This window comes from Arvicola amphibius, chromosome 8 (assembly GCF_903992535.2).
Source record: "Arvicola amphibius chromosome 8, mArvAmp1.2, whole genome shotgun sequence".
NCBI classification, from domain to species: domain Eukaryota; kingdom Metazoa; phylum Chordata; class Mammalia; order Rodentia; family Cricetidae; genus Arvicola; species Arvicola amphibius.
In genome coordinates, this window is record NC_052054.1 from 59,902,817 (window position 1) to 59,925,382 (window position 22,566).

Genomic DNA, 22,566 nt, shown 5'->3' on the forward strand with positions numbered 1-22,566 from the left:
ACACCATGAGAATATATGTCGTTGTGATTGGTTTAGTAAAAGATTTAACTGTTCAATAGCTGAAAAGAATAAGGAGGAGAGTAAGAAGGAGAGGAGGACAAAGAGAACGTTGAGAGGAGAAATGGCAGTTTGAAGTCAACAGCCAGATACAGAGGGAACAGATGATAAATGTGCCTTGTTAATAAAGTACTGTTATGTGGCAGAGGATGAATCAGAAATATGGATTAACTTAAAATGTAAGAGCTATTTAGTAATAATCCTGAGTTATTCATAAGTAATCTTAGGTCTCTATGTTGGTTACTCGAGAGGGGCTAACAGGAAAACTGTGTCTACAAATGGTGCCCAAAGTGGGGCATATACTGACGTAAGACCCGAAAAAGCTTTTAAAAAGGTTCTCAACATACAAAAATGTAGCTAAACTTGGCTTCCTAGGCTCATGTCTTTCATGCTGGCCATGGTAAAGAGAGGCATCTCCTGGCAGCTGCCAGTATGATAGGAGCTAAATTGCATAGCAGGTTCCTGATGTTTCTTATACAACATGTGGGGTGGGATGGTAAAGAAAGGAGTCTTTCAGTCACTGCACTGCCTGTGGACTTAAACTACCAGTGCAAGCTCCACCAGCACACCTCTTGATAGGTTTGGGGTTTTTGCTCCTGCAGACAAAACAAAACAAAACAAAACAAAACAAAAAAACCTTAAGATATGCAGTAAAAACAGATTCAGATTAAAAAAAAAAAAGAATCTGAATAGTTGTAGGTGTTAAAAATTATAAGTAGACATGGGAGAGAAAAGATAATGGGTAGAGCATGTCCTTTAAAATGAATAGAATAATAAAAATATGATAAATCACATAAAGGTGGGAAATAGATCTGGATCATGTATGTTATTGTGTTGTCTTTGTATTTTGTGTCTGCTAAGAGGCACTAGATTATGAAAATTGTTAGATTTATCCAACTTATACATTAAAAAAATCTTGACTTTAAAATTTAAGTAAAAAATGTGTTACTTTGAGAGTAAGGTTATGCTTTTATTTCCACAGGAAATGAGAAACTGTGAATTCACAGTGGTTAATAGAAAATCAGGTTTTAAACCCTAACTGCAGACCTAAAGAAATTTACCTAAAAGAACTACAAGAGATGTGATTATATATTTTGCCTGCTCAAACATAAAAAAATCTTTGGATGACTTGTATACAATGCAGAATCTATACTTGTATTAAAGATTATGTATTTTCAGAGCAACAGGATCAGACACCAATGAATATAAATGGCCCAAGTGATCCAGCATCCAGAACAGCTTCAAAGCTGCTAATTGAGATGATCCAGCCTCACAGAATACTCTAGCTAAGACTTAACAATAATCCTGATTTTTTTCAAGTTATATCAAAGATTACCTATGCCCCCAAACAACAGGAAGTAATCTAGAGAACTATGCCGACATTCCCAAAGAATGGATTATGGATGTTTATTATCATTTAACAGGAGTTAGTTAAAAACTGTTTGGTAATATTCATAAAAAGGTAAAACAAAAGTAGTTAAATTATTAATTTCAGAGTATTTTACATTGGTATGGATTTTAGTTTATTGATACAAATATCAAGTTATTTTTGTTATGTTTTATATATCTTTCTACTCTTGTTTAGGGTATTATGCAGTTCATTTAAAAAATCTAATATATAATTAAGAAACACAGATTAATAGTTAGTTATCTATAATCGTCAAACTTAAAGTCATGTTAGGTATGTTTCCAAGGTCATACACAGATATATTTAGATAATGGTCTTCAAACACTTCAAAGACCTAGAGAATATGACATTTTATATGTTTAATAACCTAATTCTTTTCATGACAGTGAGAAATAACTGTTCTTGGCAGCAACAATCTAGTTCAGGAAAAATGATGGACCTCAAGGACTCTTTATATGAAATTTATTTTCTTTATTTCAAAAGCTAACCATGAAGGCCAAGAAACCATCCTTTCTTCAATTGCTGACAGTAACTTTTCAAACTGGACAAGCAAGACACAAGAAAGGCAACTGTCAAGCATTGCCAAGATAATGTAGGACAGTACTTCAGAATTCCATGAATCACCTGAAAGTCTGTCAGATAATCTTGGCCTGTAGGCCAGAATTGAATGCCCCAGTGTTATAGAGGAACTTTGATTACTTGGCATTTCAAATTCTTTCCATGACTTCATAAAATTTTGAAATAGAATTACAGTATTAATAAATAAAATTAACTCTTGGTATAATATCTTATCTTTTACTCAAGCACAAAAGCATTTGACAAGTAATAGTGACAAAAACAAAAATGAAAAACAATGAACAAATATAAACTAAGCTAATGGCAAAATGGCTTCCAAACCCACATCTCTTACTCTATTTTTACTCCATATACAACTTAGAGAGGTGTCGTTATCCACATGGACAGCACATAATATCATCAGTTCAGTTCACAGTCCCTACCAGACTAAGTTTGGGGAAATAACCCAGAAGTGATTTTCATTTATATTGACAGGGAGAAAAAAAAATCATCTTGTTTAAAAGTTCTAATTTATCTGAGCTGAGTTAGCTAATATAACCTTGAGTATCAACCATCATTACTATAGTAAACTAAATTTTTACTCTATATGAAATTCTTCTGTTAAAACCATGGATCACAGAAAAACTGAGTATTCCACTCTTTCTTTCAATTTTTATTTCAAAACTTGACATTTCTTTCAAAATCTGGGCTTTTATGAAAAAACATGCCCAAATTATAATCTAGATAGTATTTCATACTGTGTAATTCATATTAATCTTAAATCATACTCATATGTTAAATATTTTTGGATCAACAAAGTTTTTGTGGCCAAGGAGTTTATATGTCTATTAGAGGAAATTATTTAGTGGGTTAAAGAATTTATAATACAAATAATTTCTTATGATTTTATTGTTAATTTATAATAAGAATTCCATAACTTAAGTCATCATTTTTACACTAAACTAAAAATGGCTTTATTTAACAATCCAAGTACTTTCATAATACTTTAAAGGACCAACCTCACTAAATTTGATAAAATATTGAAAATTCCTGAACACTGACTTTATTGTTTTTTTAAGACAATTTTCCTGAGAAACAGTTGTTGTTTGTATTGGTTACTCAGGTGTGAGGTCCATTTTCATGATGAATTTTAGTTAACTAATAACTTGATTAATTGACACTAGTAATAAGAAACTGGATATAACGTTTTCTATGCATTTTTGAGACATCATTATAATGACCACTTAAAATATATTTATATGTAATCTTACGCTATACAATCCAAACTCTTCAATTTTGATCTGTTGCAAAATATGTAATTGTTGTTAGTGTAAAATTTCTATTGTGTCTGCATTCAGTTTTTATTCTTCATGGTTGCAATAAGTAGTATTTTATACTTAATTTGAATTTAGTAACTTTTTTTTAGCTTTTTAGAGTATAGATATTATAAGAAATAATTTTAAAACGATATATTTTGACCATAGAATTAAAGATTATAATGCAATATATATTTTTATTGACAAAATCATATACAATTTTTTGGCAGAATACAAAAAAATCTGCCATATTAACACTAAGGAAATTGTAGTATAAAAATAAGGAGTTAGAGGCCAGGTTGAACTAACAGTGAGGCACTATTCAAAGTCAATGGCATGAGGAGCAAGAATAAAATTATGCATATATAAAATCACCACATAATATTTTGATGTAGGTACACCACACGATGTTTAAAGAAGGCGGAACATGTCTACCTTTTCAAATATTTAGCACTTATTTTAATATATTCAAAGTCATTCTTTCTAGCCTTTTGAAAGAACCAAATTTATCTCTAGATATTTTTTCATTAAGTAGGATTCCAGACTTATTATTTACACTTAACCATACTTGATTAATCATAATTGAATTTTCAGTTGGAAAATTCATCTTTTTATCTTTTCTTATGAGAACAACTAATTTTAATCAATTTACATTGATAGTATATATTTCAATATAATTATCAGATAGAGTCAAGTAGGTTTCTCTATTACTTATGTTATTTACATAAAATGCAAGTAAACCACTTATGGTACCTGAGCATGAAGAACAAATCATTTGCACTAAAGAAATTCATTATCACTGACTAGAGGACTGGTGTATTTACGAATACACTGGAAAGAACTCCTGAGAAGATAACATATTTTACAATACAACTTATATATAGCAAGAGTAAAATGAAATATAATTGTAGACCAATGTCTTACACCGCTTTTGTCTTAAAATTACAAGTTGCTAATTGCATTAAAATGTTATGTTGGCACTTTTCTTTCTCAGTTGTAGCACTCACATTTTCTCTGCATATTGAAATAGTCAAAAATATAATACTTCTTTGACAAGTTTTATAGCATAATACTTTTGACAATACTCAAAAGAGTATCCAATCAAAAGATTCAGCTAAAGAAAAAAATCTAAGGAAAAGGATGAGAGCAAAATATTTAGAAGTGTATTAATGCTCCATAAAAGCAAATCATGGTGACCTTGTTAATAGAACACAGTATGCAGGGCACATTTGGCCTGAGATTAGGAGCAAAGAACCAGAGTGTAAATGCAAGTGAAAAAAAAATGGTTCCTGCTGGCCATAGATAAATCTGAAGACACATGGGTACACTTTAGCAACATATTTTATTTAGGGTACTCACTCATAAGAGGGTACTAGTTGTATAGCAAAGGATAACAAGCCTGTAGTCAACAACCCTAGAGAAGTTAAGTAACAAGATAACCCCCCCCCCCAAAAAAAAAAAAACACGTATAGATCTATCTGGGAAGGGGAAACAGACAAGATCACCTGACAAAATTAGGAGCATGGAGGTGAGGGGAGAAGGGAGTATAGTGGGGAAAGAAGAAGGGAGAAGGAGAGGGGAAAGGGAGCTTGAGGGAACTCCTTGTGGAGCTGGAGGACGGACAGATGTGGAGAGCAAGGAAAGAGACGTTTTCATTAACAGAACTATTATGGGGTAAGCAAGAAACTTGGAACTAGAGAAATTCCCAAGAGTTCACAAGGATGACCCCAGCTAAGACCCTAAGCAATAGAGGAGAGGGTGCTCGAACTGGTCTTGTCCTGTAGTCAGATTGATGAATATCTTAAATGTCAACAAAGAACCTTCATCCAGCAACTATTAGAATCATAAGGAGAAAACCACAGCAGAGCACTTGCCTAAGCTCCCAAAGTCCAGTTGAAAAGTAGGAGGAGTAAGAATATGAGCAAAGAGTTCAAGACCATGATGGGTTCACCCACTGAAACAGTTTACCTGAGTTAATGGGAGCTCACCAACTCAGCTGGACAGAGAAGGAACTACCATAGGACCAAACTAGACCCTCTGAATGTAATGTGTGTGACAGTTGTTTGGCTGGGGAACTGCGGGACCTTGGCAATGACACCAGGATTTATCCCCACTGCTTTTACTGACATTTTGGGAACCCATTATCTTTGAATAGACAACTTTCTCAGCCTAGATATAGTAGGGAGGGCCTTTGAGCTTCCCCAAAGAAATGTCTGACCCTCTCTGAGGAATGGATTGGGGGTAGGAGGGTAAGTAGAGGACATGGGAGGAGGGGAGGAAGTGGGAACTGTGATTGGTATATATAATGAAAAGATAGCTTATTTTATTTATTTATTTATTTATTTATTTATTTATTTATTTATTTATTTATTTTTTTGGGTTTTCGAGCCATTGTAGTGAGAGCTGTTAACAATGGAAGAGGGTATCCATGTATTCAAATGGGAACTATACAGAAAATTTTTATATTTTCTGTATATTTCTGTATATTACAGTTTGAAACCATACTTGAACTACTTTAAAACAACTATTCAGAAAAAGAGAATGTGTGTGTGTGTGTGTGTGTATAAATGTGTGTGTGTGTTATAGATATAAGGAATTCTTAATGTATTTTATTTCTACTATATCAGAGAACAAACCTAATACCTGAGCACAAACTATTAATGAAATAATAATATAATTATATTAGATTCTCCTGCAAGATCAATTGGTTATATTTCCAGGAGCAAAACTGTACATAAGAAGTAAAAAGAGTGAACATTCTATAGAAGTTTAAAATATCAGCAAAATTGCCATGCCCATAAGATATCCAACAAGTACGTACTGTGAAGTTGTTATATATTTAGTGCTTATATGAGCAATTGACAAAGCATATAATAATACCCCACCTGTTTATGTATAAAAAAAGAAGTCGAAAGAAGTTAAATATATCCTGAATAAGTGGAAATGTCAGGTTTTACACAGCTCCTAGTCTGTTTATAATTATCATACTAGACCATTATATTGAACCAGAAATTATTTCTTTCTTTCTTTTTTTTTTTTTTTGATTTTTCGAGACAGGGTTTCTCTGTAGTTTCTAGAGCCTGTCCTGAACCTAGCTCTTGTAGACCAGGCTGGGCTCGAACTCACAGAGATCCGCCTGCCTCTGCCTCCCGAGTGCTGGGATTAAAGGAGTGCGCCACCACCGCCCAGCTCAGAAATTATTTCTATCCATCTATGCTACTTTCTATTCTTCGGTTTTATTTGGTGGTTCTGTAATAAATTTAAAATGAAACTAAATCTTAAAGAGTTCTGAAAACAGCCAAGGGAATTTCAAAGCAAGCTAATATGTTGTGTACCTTCTAATCAGTGATATTTATGATAATTAATAAATGAAATAGCTACATTTAGAGTTATCATATATTTTCAGTGACCTCCACTAATGCGGAAGTGTATACCTCTAGCTAATAACAATCAGAAGCGATATTCACATGCTTTCAGGAAGTGTTAGAGACTAATTTATTCCCACCCTTAACTCCTATCCTCTAAAATAGGTTTGGTATGGATTTTGGTGTAAGAACTGGTAATATGTCATGCCTACTTACGTCTCTTTAAGATGCATCTTACAGGGCACACTCATTCACATACATGTGAAAAGACACATTCTGACACATTCGGTCATTTAAAAATGTTGCTATTTATGAAGTTAACCAAGGATTTCTCTAAATATATCAGGTTCCAAACTATACATTAGACACACAGCACTAAGTATAAGCACAGCTGCTAATATCACAGCATGACGAAGCTGCAGTTTGTTTCACAACCTGACAATTTCAAGAGCAAAGCATTTTCCATTTTAATATGTGACTGTTTTATGTTTAAAGCACTATTATTTTAGTTTAAACAGAGATTAGACTAATCTGGGATTCAAATGAAGCATATAACACAGAGATAGTTAATGAGATGTGTTTTCTCTTTATGAATATGCATGAACGGTGTTATCATTAAGCATCAGACAGGGACATGACTTGACATCTTGCTCCTCTCAGGGAAAAAAACAAAACAAAACATCATTGCATTGTTATTTAAATAAAAACCTAAGCTTTGAAGATGAGACTAGGTACAAAAATCCATATTGTACCTTTACTTTATGAGTCAAGAAGCAAAGTCTTAATCAGTTTTTAAATTTTTAAATCAGCTCTTCCCAAAATAGAATAGAAGCAATGTTATTGTTAATTTATCTTTGAGAAAAACATACTAAATCCTATTAAAGAAAATTTAGGGATTCTGGGGTTGTATCAGTTTATTAAGTGCTTTCTGTGAGAGCATGATAAACTGAGTTAGGATCCCAGTATGCATTTGAGAAGCTACCTGTATCTGCAGACATCTGTAAATTCATGATCAAGGAGTTGCGAGAGACAGATCCCTCAAGTTTCTTGGCCATCTTAGTCATCATGTACTTATACAATGATCTTCAGGATGAAAGAAATATATTGTTCCCATTAATAAAGCAGAGAAAAACTGTAGACTACTGACATCTAACTCTGGTCTCTACATTCTCTCTCTCTGTCTCTGTCTCTGTCTCTGTCTCTCTCTCTCTCTCTCTTCCTCTCTCTCTTTCTTGTGCACAAACAGTCCTACCTATATACCTGAAAACATACGCATCTAATTCACAAGAAATTCAGTTAGCTAAAGATGAAAGATATTTTTAATATGTGTATATCTACAAAATGATAACTTTCCCTCTCAGAAAGCAAAAACTCCTCCAAATCCAGGAGCACTGACTGTCAAGGAGATTATGAATCAAGGATAATTTCAGGAAATTCATCCTATGGACTACCAGAAGAGTAGGGACACTGTGTTTCTCAGGCACTCTAATATTGGAAATTGGTCCTAAAAACAAAACAAAACAAAATATGAAAGAGAGATGAAACAGAAGGAGACAGAAGAAGGCAGGGAAGAAACGAGGAAGGCAGGAAAAGAAAATCAAAATGACTAATCACAATGACAATAAAAAAGTTCAAATTGTTAATGAACTTTCGTTTACGTTCTTTGGTTGAATTCTTTTAAACACTATGTTTTCCTTCATAAATTTGTATAACATGAGGAATTGAGACTTCACCTTTTTACCTAAGAAATAAATACTTTAGTTTTAAATTCCAAACTATTTTGGAATATTTATCTCAATTTATCTTTTGCTTCCAAAAGTTTTATGCCCTTTTATTTTTCCTTCAAATGCTGTCTGACCATTGGTGAAAAACTTATACTGACAACTATTATACATTAACCAGCACTTGTCATTCCAGCTCAGCATAACTACATTAACAAAATTTAGAATTTTCCCAGTCCCTGTAGGGCCTTTGTTCCTAAGATTGATGAGGTGTGACACCCTATTTGAGTTACCCTCCCAATTTCACCAAAAGCAGGAATGATCTTTGTATTGAATGGAGGAGGGGATGCCCAGAGAGAGAATCAACTGCTTTCTGGAATTGCAGCCACTTTAGGCACTTGCCTTCCAAGCCAATTAAAACACTGTTTAACAGATTTTACACTTCAGTCAGAAACATAACTTTTTTCTTCAATTAAAGTGTCCCAAAGCTGCATTACTACATATTGCAAATGTAACAATTAGAAAGGGATTAAGCTTCTGTCCCCCAGATATGTTACGGAAGCTTCTTTCTAAGATAAAAGTTGCTGCTCTTCCAAGTTTAAATACACCAACACTCTAATCACTTCTAATTCCCAAAATGGTGTTATCACTTTCTTTTTAACTATTGAATTCTCTCTGGCAGAGCGAGGGCAATAAAACCTATCATATTCTAATTTCCAGACAACTTGATAGAACCAATGTTCTCACTACAGATAAAGTGTAATGAAGCACTTGCTTTCCCATAGGAAAGTCTTTGACTCATATGCTTTGATGCCAAGTAGCCTTCACATCTGCTGCTTCTCCATTGATGGCTTTAACTTGGCATGCTAAACTGGTGTCTGATGAAGCTGCTTTACTCAAAGGCACCATTTTATTTCTTGCAATGGGAACATAGTAAATCCCTGTAATAAACATAGGATCAGGCTCACATACAATAAGTTGTGTGTTAGAGGAGAAAAGAGGGAGGGAGACACTCTCCTTGAATAAAAATAACTCATTTTAATGCAAATGCAAAAATGTGCAGTAAAGAATTAGTCTTAATGTTATTTCCAGAAGAATTAATTTAAATAAAAACTATAGTAGACATGACTAAATAAGACTGCCACATTATTTAAAGATTTCAACCTTTTTAAAAAGGCTTTGCCTCTTAACTTAATGTTACCTTTAATGTATTGCTTATAACCAATACTTCTGTATAAGTAACAAAGTGAAAATTACTTGAAAGGGTTAAAGAAATCTTCAATTAGGTATTTCTTATTGATAATGAAAAACACAGACTAAAGAACTGGCCCTGGTGGTCTGAGTGCAGGGAAAGCAGGATCAGAGGTCCGGAGAGCAGGAGAGCGGGCTCCACACCTTGTAGGTGGCATTGGGTGAGATAGCTGAGACAGGGCTGGGAATCTCGTGAGCTGACCACACAGCTACCACCAAATCCACAACCTGGGCTATGAGTGAACCCACCCCAACATCCACTTTATCTATAAACTGTTGGAGCATGTATGTGAAAGGGCTTAACCTACAAACCGAAAACTGAAGGATTTGCACAACACAGGAAAGCAACATTTTGTCTAAGAGAACTCCCAGTAAGAGACCATTATTGATAGTGTATCATAAACCAGAGGTCGCAAACCATATTATGACTCATATCAATGAATATTTTCAAGTAAAGATGAAGGGACTAAATAGTAAAAACATTACAGCTTCCATAACCAAATTATTCTCTTTCTTTCTCTCTTTTGCTCTCCTTCCTACCCTCCCTCCCTTTCTTCCTTACTCCCTCCTCTCTCCAGCATCTTTTTTGTTCTGTGTTTGGCTTATTTTTTTAATCTTGTTTTATTTTGGGGGGAGGTTGCAAGGGCACAGAGTGGATGTGAGGGGACAGGAAGGTAAGTGGGATTAGGATGCATGATGTGAAATCTATAAAGAATCAATAAAAGTTAAAAGAATTTTTTAAAAGAAAGAGGAACACACAGAGATGTCAATATTTGATATTTCATTTTTTGTACTAATAAGTAAGCTAACATGATTGCTCAGTCAAATTGGTGTTCAAACACATAAAACATTTAAATTGCTCTAATCAAGTATTCAAAAATAACAATTATATAAATTATAAATATTTAGTTATTAATAAATTTTTCATTTTCAAGAAATTGTCAAGAGTAGTTTGGGGTTTGGAAAACTAAGTACATTAGGTTTTCCACTGTGTAAGTAGGAAGAGAATTTGATTGACACATAATTTGCTTATCATAGCTAGAGTTCTGTTCCTGTGAATAGACACCATAACACGGCAATTTCTTCAAAAAAAAAAAAAAAAAACATTTAACTGGAATGGCATATGGTTTCAAAGGTTTAGTTCACTACCGCCATGGCAGGAAACATGGTGACACACAGGCAAACATGGTGTTAGGGAGGTAGCTGAGAGTTTTACATCTTGATCTGAAATTAGGGGGAAGAAAGTAGAGCCACTAGGTTTAACTTGAGCTTAAAGATCTCAAAGCCTGCTCCCAGTGGCACACTTCCTCCATCAAAACCACACCCACTCCAACAATGCTACATCTCCTAGTAGAGCCACTTCCTATGAGCCTATGGGGCCATTTTTATTCAAACTACCACACTGCTTAAATCTAAAAATTGATTTTCTCCACTAAGGAAAAAGAAACATGAGCTAGGACTGTGTGATAATTAACCCTCATCAGTAAAATCAGTCTGATTCTTCTATAGCAGAGGAGGGAGTCAAAGTTGTTCCTTGAATAACTGGAGTATAATAAGCACAAAGAGAAACTTGCACAAGTCTGGATCTGAAATCTCTCAATCAAGATCTATCTTTCTGTAAATCCATATGTGATAATTTTATAATAACTTTAAGTTTAATAACTTTAAACTCCTTAAGTTTAATAACTATCTTTTTTACATTTTCCTGGAAATGACATGATCTTTTTTTTCAAAAGCATATTCTTTGATAAGTCCATATATGTGTACACTGTATCTAGCTCATACTCATTGTCCAATCCCTCCCTCCAACTCCCTCTAGAACTCATTGTCCCTAATGCATCCCCAATTTTATTTAGATTTCTAGGCAAGCATGCAGTATTGACCCTGTGATAAATTTCTTTTCCTCTTGTACTGATAAGAAAAGAGGATTTAATTAATCGGCTTAAACTGGCTCTTAATGAATGACAATGAAATGAACAGAGAATGCCTCAGGATAAAGCACCAAAGTCGGTAAGGCTGCTGTCATATAAATCAGCATTATTTGTCGAGAGAAATCATCTCTGCACTTACTGAAGTACCATAAAGAATTTCTAATAATGCACAGTGGAAATTACTAAGTAGAGTCTGAATATTAGTTGGAAATATGTGCATACCAGAAGGCATAACCCAAATTTCATTCAAGTGCTGGCACATAATTCTTGAGCCTGTTTTAGTAAATATGCTGCTTTTGTACTACCATCACAGGTCTTGCAATAAAATAAACAAAGGAAGTATTATTTGAGAACACTAAAAAGTTAGGACTAAAGATATACTGTTTGTTTTTTATAAATCTAACAGTAATTAAAAATATGGTGTTAGTTAAAATCACTTTATGTTCTATCTCTCAATTTAAAACTCATTTTCACTCCTATAGACTTTAAGAAAAAATATCACTCAAGCACTCAAATAAGCACTGCAAAAATATGCAGGCTACTTTAGCTTAATAACCACAGTGATATAATGTGAAGAGATGACTTAATTGGTAAGATGAGGATAAGTGACACATGATAAAGGACAAGTGAAGGTGGCATAAAGTGAATATTTAGGAAACCAGTTTGATCAAACAGCAGAGTTAGATCTCTGGGACCCACAAGATTAAGAAAAAGAACAAATTCCCATCAAGTGATTTATCAGACCTCCTCTACACATAAGACAGGACATTTGACTAATCACATACATATATAGATATTTGCACAAAACAAACAAATGTAGAAATAAAAAGCTTTAAAATTAATATAAAATGAGTGAACCTATGGCACTAGGGTGCATATGGGCGGCTGTAGCATTAGATGCAAAACAGGAGCTGAGATTACATAAAATATTATGTGATGATGGTTATTATAAAACACCTTTGCTACTACTGTGACTGTGATTCTGTAAGCCTTTGATTGTTGTTTCAAAATAAATGATGCTTTCTTTTTTTCCCCTTTTTAAATAACCTTGATGATAAGTTCTACTTATCTGCGATGATTTATAAACAGGAACTTAAAATGTAAATTTGAGTTTCCCTATAGAGGAAGAAAAAGGGGAAGGCAGAGAGGGAGAGACCAGTAAGGAGGGAGGAAGGGAGGGAAGGAGGGAGGAAGGGAGGGAAGGAAGGAAAGAAGGAGAAAGAAAATGGAGGATAGAATGTGGGTAGGTATTAAACTTTACAGTGTTTTGCTTCAGAAAGACTGAAATCAGCTTGAAGTCTTAAGTTCACTATGCACACTTTTTAAAATTCATTCATTTAATAAAAATTTCCATATCCTCCCATCCTCCTATCTCTCTCCCACTCCCCCTACTCTCCCTCCCTCTCCCTCTCCAGTCCTAAGAGAAATCAGGGTGCCTGGCCCTGTGGGAAGTCCAAGGCCCTCCCTGCTCCATCCAGGTCTAGGAAGGTGTGCATCCAAACTGACTAGGCTCCCAAAAGCCCAGGACATGCAGTAGAATCAAAATCCTGTATCATCATCATTGGCTTCTCAGTCCGCCCTCATTGTCAGCCACATTGAGAGAGTCCGGTTTGATCACATGCTCGTTCAGTCCCAGTCCAGCTGGCATTGGTGAGCTCCCATTTTAGTTCTAATATACAAATTATCATATCTTGAGAAAGACTTGGATTTCATTTTTGTTGCTTTCTTATAATATCCTAAAATTCCATCCACTTTATTATCTTAGTACTACTAAGGTAACACTCTGTAGTAATTGATTCCTCTCATAGACTTGGTGCTGTTGCTATAATTTGATTTTACTTCAGTTTCCTCTGGGGAAAGGTAGACAGACATGCCACAGGAGAAAACAAAAGAGGTACGAAACTGCAGAGAGTTGAAGAGATAGCCAAGAAAGTGAGGAATTTAAACAAGAAAAACAATAAATAGAGAAAAGAGAATTATATTTCTGAAGTTTCATGTTCTTCAACATGTGCTATTCAGATAATGGCTTACAGTTTGTAACTAGATATATGAGTGTTCTAGAAGATAAAAACAAAATTCAAATTCTGAAATCCACAGGGTACAGAAATAAGTCATTTGTATTGCCAAATCACTGTGTTGGACACTTAGCCTGTATAATTAAACAAGCTCAGCTATAGAAGGTCCTTGTGCATTGGAATAATTTAGATATATTACCCATGAAGTACTTCATACTGACAACATACATCTAGAAACTTCTACAAGTGATGTTTGTAAGAAAATATCTAAAATTCAAGAATAATTTTATAATAAAACATTTTAATAATCCCACATAATAAGGAAAAAATTGATAAGTTTACTTGTAACCACAGTGCATATTGAATTAAATGTTTAAGTGATATATAATTAATAAATCTCACTAAATTGTAATGATTTTAATTAAACATAAAATATCTAATATTTATATTGACAATAAGATAAATATGTTCAGTTCAAAAATAATTAAAATTTTAAATAATATGTAGTTAAGTAAATGAAATCTAATTATTATTTGGAAATTCTATTTTCTTTTAGAATTCTATTGTTCAAAGCTTGTAAAGTTTTATAAGAATTTTCACAAAAATGCATACTTTGTGTGCTTGTGGTTTATAATAATGATGTCACTGTGAATTTAGTCTTCTATCTGTAAACAAACTTCTACATTCTTGAATGTAGTTTGTTTACAGATAGAAGAATAAATTTCTAGATTGTAGTTACTGCAGTAGTCCAGATTAGGTAGGCTATTAAATCATGTTTTATGAAATAGTTTAATAACATGAGACAACTTTTAAATAAAATTTTCTTTTTTATGTTAATGATCAGTTGTACTTGAGTGACCAATGAAGGCATTTGCCTGTACTTAAAAAGAATACTAATCTATAAAGCAAGTTCTTGATGACTACAAAAGCAAACACAGATCACTACATACTAGTTGAAAATTCTCTATTTGCTATATTGTTTTCGGATGAAAGGAGCAGGAATAAGGATGAGAGAAGAAAGAAGACTCCAAGGCACTATACGTTAGGAAGACCACACAATTATGCCATTCATAGAAATATTGCACAGGTTGGTCCTCTAGAGGCCATTATTAATTGAATAATGCAGCCTAATTTTAGACTGGATAAATACACAGACCATAAAAACGGATTCTTCCTTCAGTTGCTGCATATGTTTTATTGTAGCTGAAACACATGCATGCATTCAAAACATTCTTAAAGGCAAGTATTTAATACTACATTATGTATAGGATTGGAATCTACTACTATTCAATTTTTAGTAAAGATATCACATTTTTACCCAAAGATAAAATCTCATTAAAAAACATTATGGTTAGTAAGAATTTATATTTGCTACCAATTAGGAAATACACAATTTGGTGCGGGAAACCTGTCTATATTCTGTCAATCATGTTTTAAATAAATGCTGATTGGCCAGGCAGGAAGTATAGGCAGGTCAACCAGACAGGAATTAGAGGCAGGGTGAGGAGAACAGGGGTATTCTGGGAAGAAGGAAGCTCTTTCTGCAGTCCAGCCCAGATCACTGAAGAAGCAGGATGTGATCTACCCCACTAAGAAAGGTACCAAGCTATGTGGCTAACATAGATAAGAATAATGTATTAATATAACTTATAAGAGCTAGTAAGAAGCCTGAGCTAATGGGCCAATCAGTTTATAACTTACAGAGACCTCTGTGTGATTTTCTTTGGGACCTAACGACTGTGGGAACCTGGAAGGACAGAAACCCCAACAAGAAGCCCCTCATGTTACACTATTTTTAAATTTTTAATTTCAATATTTCTATATACACAATAAACAACTTGTATTATTATTCATGGCATTTGTACTTCTCATTGTCTCAAGTATTAATAGGATTAGTCATGATGGGCATAATTTTAGTTGTACAACTATCTCCTTTTAAGTTAACGTTACTATTTTTATATGGCACACATAATTGTATAACTTCACCATTACATTTATGAATGGAAAGGATTATTTGTGATTCTGTGATTATATTTCAGTAGCAAGTAAGACTTACCTTGAAAAATGTCATGGTTGCACCATCCTCCACTGCTCCGTACTCTATCTTGGTTTGCTTAGCTAAATCGTCAGCGGAGTCAATAGGAGATTCCATGCGCTCCACAGTCAGAAAGGCGGCTAGGTTAGCAGTGTACGAAGAAATGATGATAAGAGTGAAAAACCACCAAATGCCTCCCACTATCCTGGTGGAGAGCGCTTTGGGCATGAGCTCAGAACCTAACAGAGAACGGGGGAAAGGTGAAACGAATACAGACAATTCGATCAACTGTCAGACATGTTTGGTCACAGTGGAAGAACGGGATCACTGTGTAACAAAAGTTTAAGCCAAAGACTGACACACTGCTTCAGTATACAAGAAACAACGTTTAGGAGAGCAGAGGTCAATTTTAGCACTGTGCCACTTCGGGAAACACCGTATTAAATATAGTTACAGGAGACTGGTCTTACCTGAAATGGTTCCACGGGACAATTAAAACTTTAACATGTAAAACGTCTTAGAAAAGTAACCTTAGAAGGGAGGAGTATAATCTGCTCCAATTTATAAACTACATGCAAATTTGTTCCTGTTTTTGCTATTTAAGCGTTTTCCAGAATTAATCACTGAATGTAAATTCAGATCCATTTTCTTAATACATTTGTGAAAGTTTTTTTTCAATGACAGATAGCTCAAATATATCTGCTTCATTATTTATACAAGATCTTAGACAAAGAGCAAAGAAGCAATACTTCACATTTAAAATAGCAATGTTATATGGTAATAAAATATTTAATTTACTCACATGCCTTATGAAGGTGTAAGGTATTAGGCCTGTGCTCATTTTAAAATAAAATAATAAATTATTTACTTGTGATTAAGCAAATATCTCCCATTATGAAACTTAACCTCCACTAAGGTAATTAAGTGAGTAAGCAAACACAAATTTATCTTTACACATATGTAATATTACGTAAAAGTATCACATTTCAATGGCTGGAGTTGCCTGCCCATGATATTATTGAGAATGGGATCAAAGAAAAATATTTTAGTTTTCATTATTATTAATTTTAGATTATCTAGTTTATAAAGGAAATTGTTAAAATATAAAATCTTGTCTCTTATTTTAATTTTAATTAATTGCATCTTTATATCAGAATGTGGTATTCTTGTTTAGAGTATGTACTAAAGTCATCAATATATAAAAAATATAGATCATCCACTTTTATTCATTTTGAATCTAAAATAAAAAGGCAAGACCATGAAGTAGCTAATATTTTATAGAGTTTGAGTAAAATGTAACGAAGTAAAGATGGACTCATTTTGCTGATGTGTTTTATAGTCTTATCTTCAATGTAATCACCTGTACAGTGAGGAAGCACTATTTTAGACGTAATGAAAACAAATTATTCATGCTAACATCGAACACATGTGATAGCATGAACGTCCTGTATGAAATGGCCCATCTTACACTTCTGTCCATCTTACCCTGGCAATTTCGAATACACAAAATCTTAAAAGCAGACAGACTTGGACATGACAGCCAACTCCAGCTCCAGACTCTTGTCTACCACTCTGTAAGGGAAGAAAAGCAAAGCCAAAGAAAACAAACAAAACAAAACAAAATGGTACCTTTCTGGTGTAGTTACTCCTAGGCCCTGCCAGACACATACTTGGACACTGAAACACTAACACACCCAAGACAACCAGCGGCTTTGGCTGCATGTTTTACTGCTTATTTATTAAAAAACAAAACAAAAACCAATAAAGTCAAAAGAGACCGGGAAATAAAAGCATAGTGGATGGAGACATTTGACAAAATTGTCCCAATTACCACAAGTTTGTATCTTACCCACAGACTGAAATTCGCCAGACACCTTCTAGGCTTGTGAATCAGAGCCTGGTTAGGGGCTGACTGTCATGTACTCAAGGCAACGTCATGTCCAGCACTATATCCCACTAATTCCTGGGGATCAGGGCATCAGCCAGATAGGATGGGTTCCTCTTTCATGTATCCACCAGCCGAGAGGTGAGGACATGGCCAAGCAAAGGCATTTCTGAATTTTCTATTGTTTTGGCTACTTATCTTTATAGACAGTGTAAATAGACTTATTTTTAATTGCTATCACTAATAAATTAAGTTCATTTTGTAAATGGACCACCTCTCAAAGATTTCCAAAATTTTAGAAAATATAAATTTCAATCAAGAATATTTTAATTTTCATATTGGTATCAAAATTTTAAAAGAACCATGTTTATTTGGTCTGAGCTTGATTTTGAGGATTAGTTGTTGCAAACACCTGAGGTTAACTCTTAGCAGACTGCCTAGGCAAATTATGCTACTCCACAACTACCGACACCAAGAGCACTCCAGGTTGTTACCCTACTAACGAGGAAAAACACCCTTACCTTGTACCCAAATGATAGAAAGGGAAATACAACTTTTGACTTTTCATTAGTATTATTTAGAAAGATGTGCCACACATGTAAACCAATTCATAATATACATTCATAACTTTGCAGGGAAATGGTTATTTCAACTTAGTAGGATTTTCCTATAATATGTTAATATTATTTATTGGCAAGTTAACAGTTTTTTCTTTTAACAACTATTCTTGCTTTAGGAAACAGATTATAAATGGAATAGTTGCGACTTAATGGGTTTATACAGAATATTAAACATGCAATGTCATGGTCCTTTTTAAACTAATTAAACAGTAAGTAATCACTTTCCATATTTTAATGCAATCATTAAATGAGTTTCTTCAAAGTGAATACTAAATACATAAAATACATTTTCCTTCTTTCACTTATTGTCAATTGCTAAAACTTTTGATAATTTGTTCTATTTAGTAAGTGTAAACTTAAAAAATACATTTACAATATATAATATAGTCTTGGCCAAAATATCATTTTATCATAATATGTATTTCTGGTAATTTTTGAATTTTATTTAAGTATCATAATATTAACAAAATAAACAACACCATAAAAAATAAAAATTCTACCTGGAAATGCCAATAATGAATAAATAATACAAACCATATAGAAATATTATTGCATGTACTCTCATTTTGTAATCTATAGTTTTTACTTTTAACCTTTATATTATTAATTTTAAATAATTTAATAAATATTATATTCTGCATTCACTTCTAGGCATGCAATATTTTATATTCTAATAAGTTATTAAGTATAGCTATTATTTTATCTTAAACATAACTTTAAATGGATTTATATTTAAATTTACAAATTTATATGCAATCAATTTAGTAATCATGCAATGAAAGAGGAGAATATTTTACATCAAATTGAGACAGGAAACAGGAAATGTAGAATGGATTCTTGCCTCAAGGAGATGTAATTTTAGTATTGCTTTCAGTGCAGCTTCTGACTAATGAATCAGGTTAGCTTGCTTATCTATGGAGTAATGTACCTGCTGTGGGTTAATAAAAAGTATTAGATGATTATATTCTATGTGGATTTGCAGAGCTGTTTTTTCAGACTCTCTCTCAAATGGGATTTGAGAAGGCCTAAATGCATTAAATAGATGGAGAAGCTGGATTATGGTTACATGCACAGAGGCTACCCATGCAAGCGACTTGTGCCAGCGAGAGCTGTCACCCCCAGCAAAGAGTGGGATATGGTGCCCAAGGGAAATAGCAGGCTGAATCGTATACCTTGCTGCATGAGAGCTCCAACTCCAAACCAGAAACTATTTAGCAAGGTAAAATTGTTTTCCACCACGTCTGAGTCAGGATTGCAAGGGTGTGGATTATACCACTCATAGGGACTAAACCTGTGGTAATTGACAGAAAAAAATATATTTAAATAGCAGTGAGAAGATTCTATCCAACATTCTTGCTGCAAGAGAAACAAAAAAAAATAATAGGTAAGTTTAAATAAAGCCAGAAATAAGGCATTTTTATCATCACAAGATTTCATATGTATGACAACAGTGTGATTTCAAATATCCCAAGCTTTATAGTTCATTTCCAAACTATTATAAGAAGTGGTGTTCTTCACTGTATTGTAATTGTAAGAAAGTCTGCATAAGAATACTTTAATATAGACTTCCATATATATGTACTGTTTTAAAATCATTTTTAAAGCCTAGAAAATCATCAAAGATTTAAAAATTGTTATAAAATGAGCATTTTAAAGACTGTAATAATTGTGAGGAGAAAAACATAAAAAACATGTTATTATTATCATAGACACCACCAAGCTGACAGACACTGAAATAATCAATGAATATTTAATTATGTAAGGAACAGTATTGTGCATTCACAGTTTTGAGAAACGAACTCAACTCTAACCTTCAAAGCCAGAAACGCCCACATTTTCATGACTTGGCATGCCTGTAGATGTCCGATCACAACCCAATATACATAATGTCAGTGAATATTAGAAACAGGAGGGCATATTGAGGCTGCCTATTTTCTAATTATGTATTTGCAAATTTGTAACTCATTTGAATCATTGTTTTGAAAGCACAGCACATTTTTTCTTAAGACCAATTACTAATGATTTTTATATATTATTATTCCTAATTATCTAATAGTTAATATTTAACTTTCAAAAAGTGTCATCTTTATGCATAAATTGATTTGTGCTAATTATAATCCAAATACAGTCATCAATTAAGAGACTATCCAAAACACCATCCACATAATTAAATGTATTTTCCTTAATTATTATGTGAGCAAATATTTTCCTCAATATCTCAAATATTAAAGCCACTCTTTTATAAACTAAATTTCTATATGTGTCTTTTAGGAATGTATTTTACAAACCTGATTTTTAATCAAAGTTGTTCAAATAAGCATTTGTCATGTCAGAGAGCCTAATTTTCTTCACAATAATCTTCTGACATTAAAATTCAAAAGATCAAATAATGTATTTTCATCTTGTGATGCAGTTTTAGAACATTCTTGTTTTAATAGTCTCTGCTTGATAAACAAAGAAGTGTTTTGTTTGATTCTCTAAGTTAAACTGACACACTGAACAGAAAGTTTGATTGAATAGTAATTAAACATTCCAATGAGATTTGCTGAGTGTTTCTCTGCAATAGAACTGATTTAAGTGGTAGACATCGATTTTATTTAGATCCTATTAGTTATTTTAAATGAATGAGAAGAATCTGTGCTATCTAAAACATATTTCTGAGTGCCAGAATATTGGCAATCATCTTTATATAAATTTTCTTTATTACCATAGAAATGGTAATTGAGAACCTCATTTCATATGAGAGGCAGTATGATCTTTTGGATAGAAAAGGGTTCTGCAACTACAATACACATTTTCACATCTTATAATAAAATACCCAAGTTCTATACTTTAAAAAATAAAAATGAATAGTAATACTTTATTCCCCAAAATGTTAAAAGGAACATTAGCATTATTGTAATAGGAATTTCTCAGCGATTTGGTACAATAAAAGCATTAAATAAATATTATTAAATATTATGCTTTCACCAAAGCTGCATTTTTATTTTTATTTTTATTTTATTATTATTATTATTTTTCGGGGGGGGGTTTCGAGACAGGGTTTCTCTGCAGCTTTTTTAGAGCCTGGCCTGGAACTAGCTCTTGTAGACCAGGCTGGCCTCGAACTCACAGAGATCCGCCTGCCTCTGCCTCCCGAGTGCTGGGATTAAAGGCGTGTGCCACCACCGCCCGGCCAAAGCTGCATTTTTAATTGGCATATTTAAATGTTGAAAATTAAAGTATTTCTTTCCTATTCTTGAAAGTCTGTAAACTATAAACATAAAGCTGATTTGTGGAGTTATATTTATTGTTTACAAATTGGAGATCTTAGAAGCATGCAGAATACCACAAAACTCTCTGTGTAAAATAACTAAGTTCTTGAAATTTGGAAGCTATGAACTTGACAGAGACAAATCTAGGGATGCTATAAGTTCCATGAAAAGAGATGGTGTGGTAAGGTCAGAGAGGTGGAAGTATAAATATAAAGGGTCCTGCTTTCCCTTTCCCATATATAGAAGTTAGGTGGAAGGAAGAAAGGAAATAATGAGAGAGTGAGGAGTGAGTCACAGAAAGAAGAACAGAAGGAAAAGAGGAAATAGGAAGGGAGGAAGGCCCCAGCACTGCCTCTGAGCATCCCTTCCATGGTGCAGGAGTCTCATAAGTTAAACTGAAGAGAGTAATAGATGTAGGGTAAACAGACACTTTAAGTAAAATACTGTACACATTTTACAAGATTATTTTCTGCTTAAAAAAATGAGGATTACATGCCCAAAGGATGCAAACCTAGATGATCGCTGTGCCTGCAGCCACAAGGCCATCTAGCCGGAATGCATAAGTCATCTGTTTCCTTTCACACCATGCTTCCAGGGAACACTTGCCCCTCACAGACTCCACTGATTTCCATATCTGTTTTGTCCCCTTCACATTTGTCAGCAGCTCCAATTCTGGTTCTAATTAATTTTCTCTATGTTAAATTTCTTCTATCTTCCACTTACCTCTGTCTTCTCAACTGCCTAAAAATTTTGCTTCAATTAATATCTATATATCCCTTCCAATTCCTTCAGATTCATAATCAAATCATGATTTGCCTCAAAATTTACATTTCTACACATAGAATTATTAGTTGCTTAATTATTCATATTTAATACTTGATATAACATGTGTTTTCAAATATTCAGTATTGTGCTTGACAATAATGAGATGACCAATATTAATTCACAGTGGTCATCCCACCCTTCCCATTGAATATCCACTCAATATCCATTGGTAGCATAACATTATGACATCTTTATGTGAAGAGCACCCTACTAACCCTTTGCTCACTAAAGGTCAACATGCTTTGTGTCATCTTCCTTTCTTTACATTCCATTCCAACTACATTATAACTTACAAACATTTGTCAGTTACATTACCACACCTATGGTT

At 33.5% G+C, this 22,566-nt stretch overlaps 1 protein-coding gene across 7 annotated transcripts in view; it reads right to left on the minus strand.

Moving 5' to 3' along the window:
• Positions 1 to 22,566, minus strand: part of Grik2 (glutamate ionotropic receptor kainate type subunit 2) — a 618,878-nt gene that overhangs the window by 104,258 nt on the left and 492,054 nt on the right. For 6 of the 7 annotated variants that reach the window (XM_038339004.1, XM_038338998.1, XM_038338997.1 and 3 more), the window contains 2 exons: positions 19,332 to 19,450; positions 15,676 to 15,893 (listed from right to left, as the gene is read on the minus strand). In XM_038339004.1, coding sequence (XP_038194932.1) covers positions 15,676 to 15,893; positions 19,332 to 19,450 — 337 coding nt within the window. Of the gene's footprint in view, positions 1 to 15,675; positions 15,894 to 16,456; positions 16,486 to 19,331; positions 19,451 to 22,566 lie in introns of those variants that run through there. The other variant, XM_038339003.1, reaches the window with a different exon arrangement.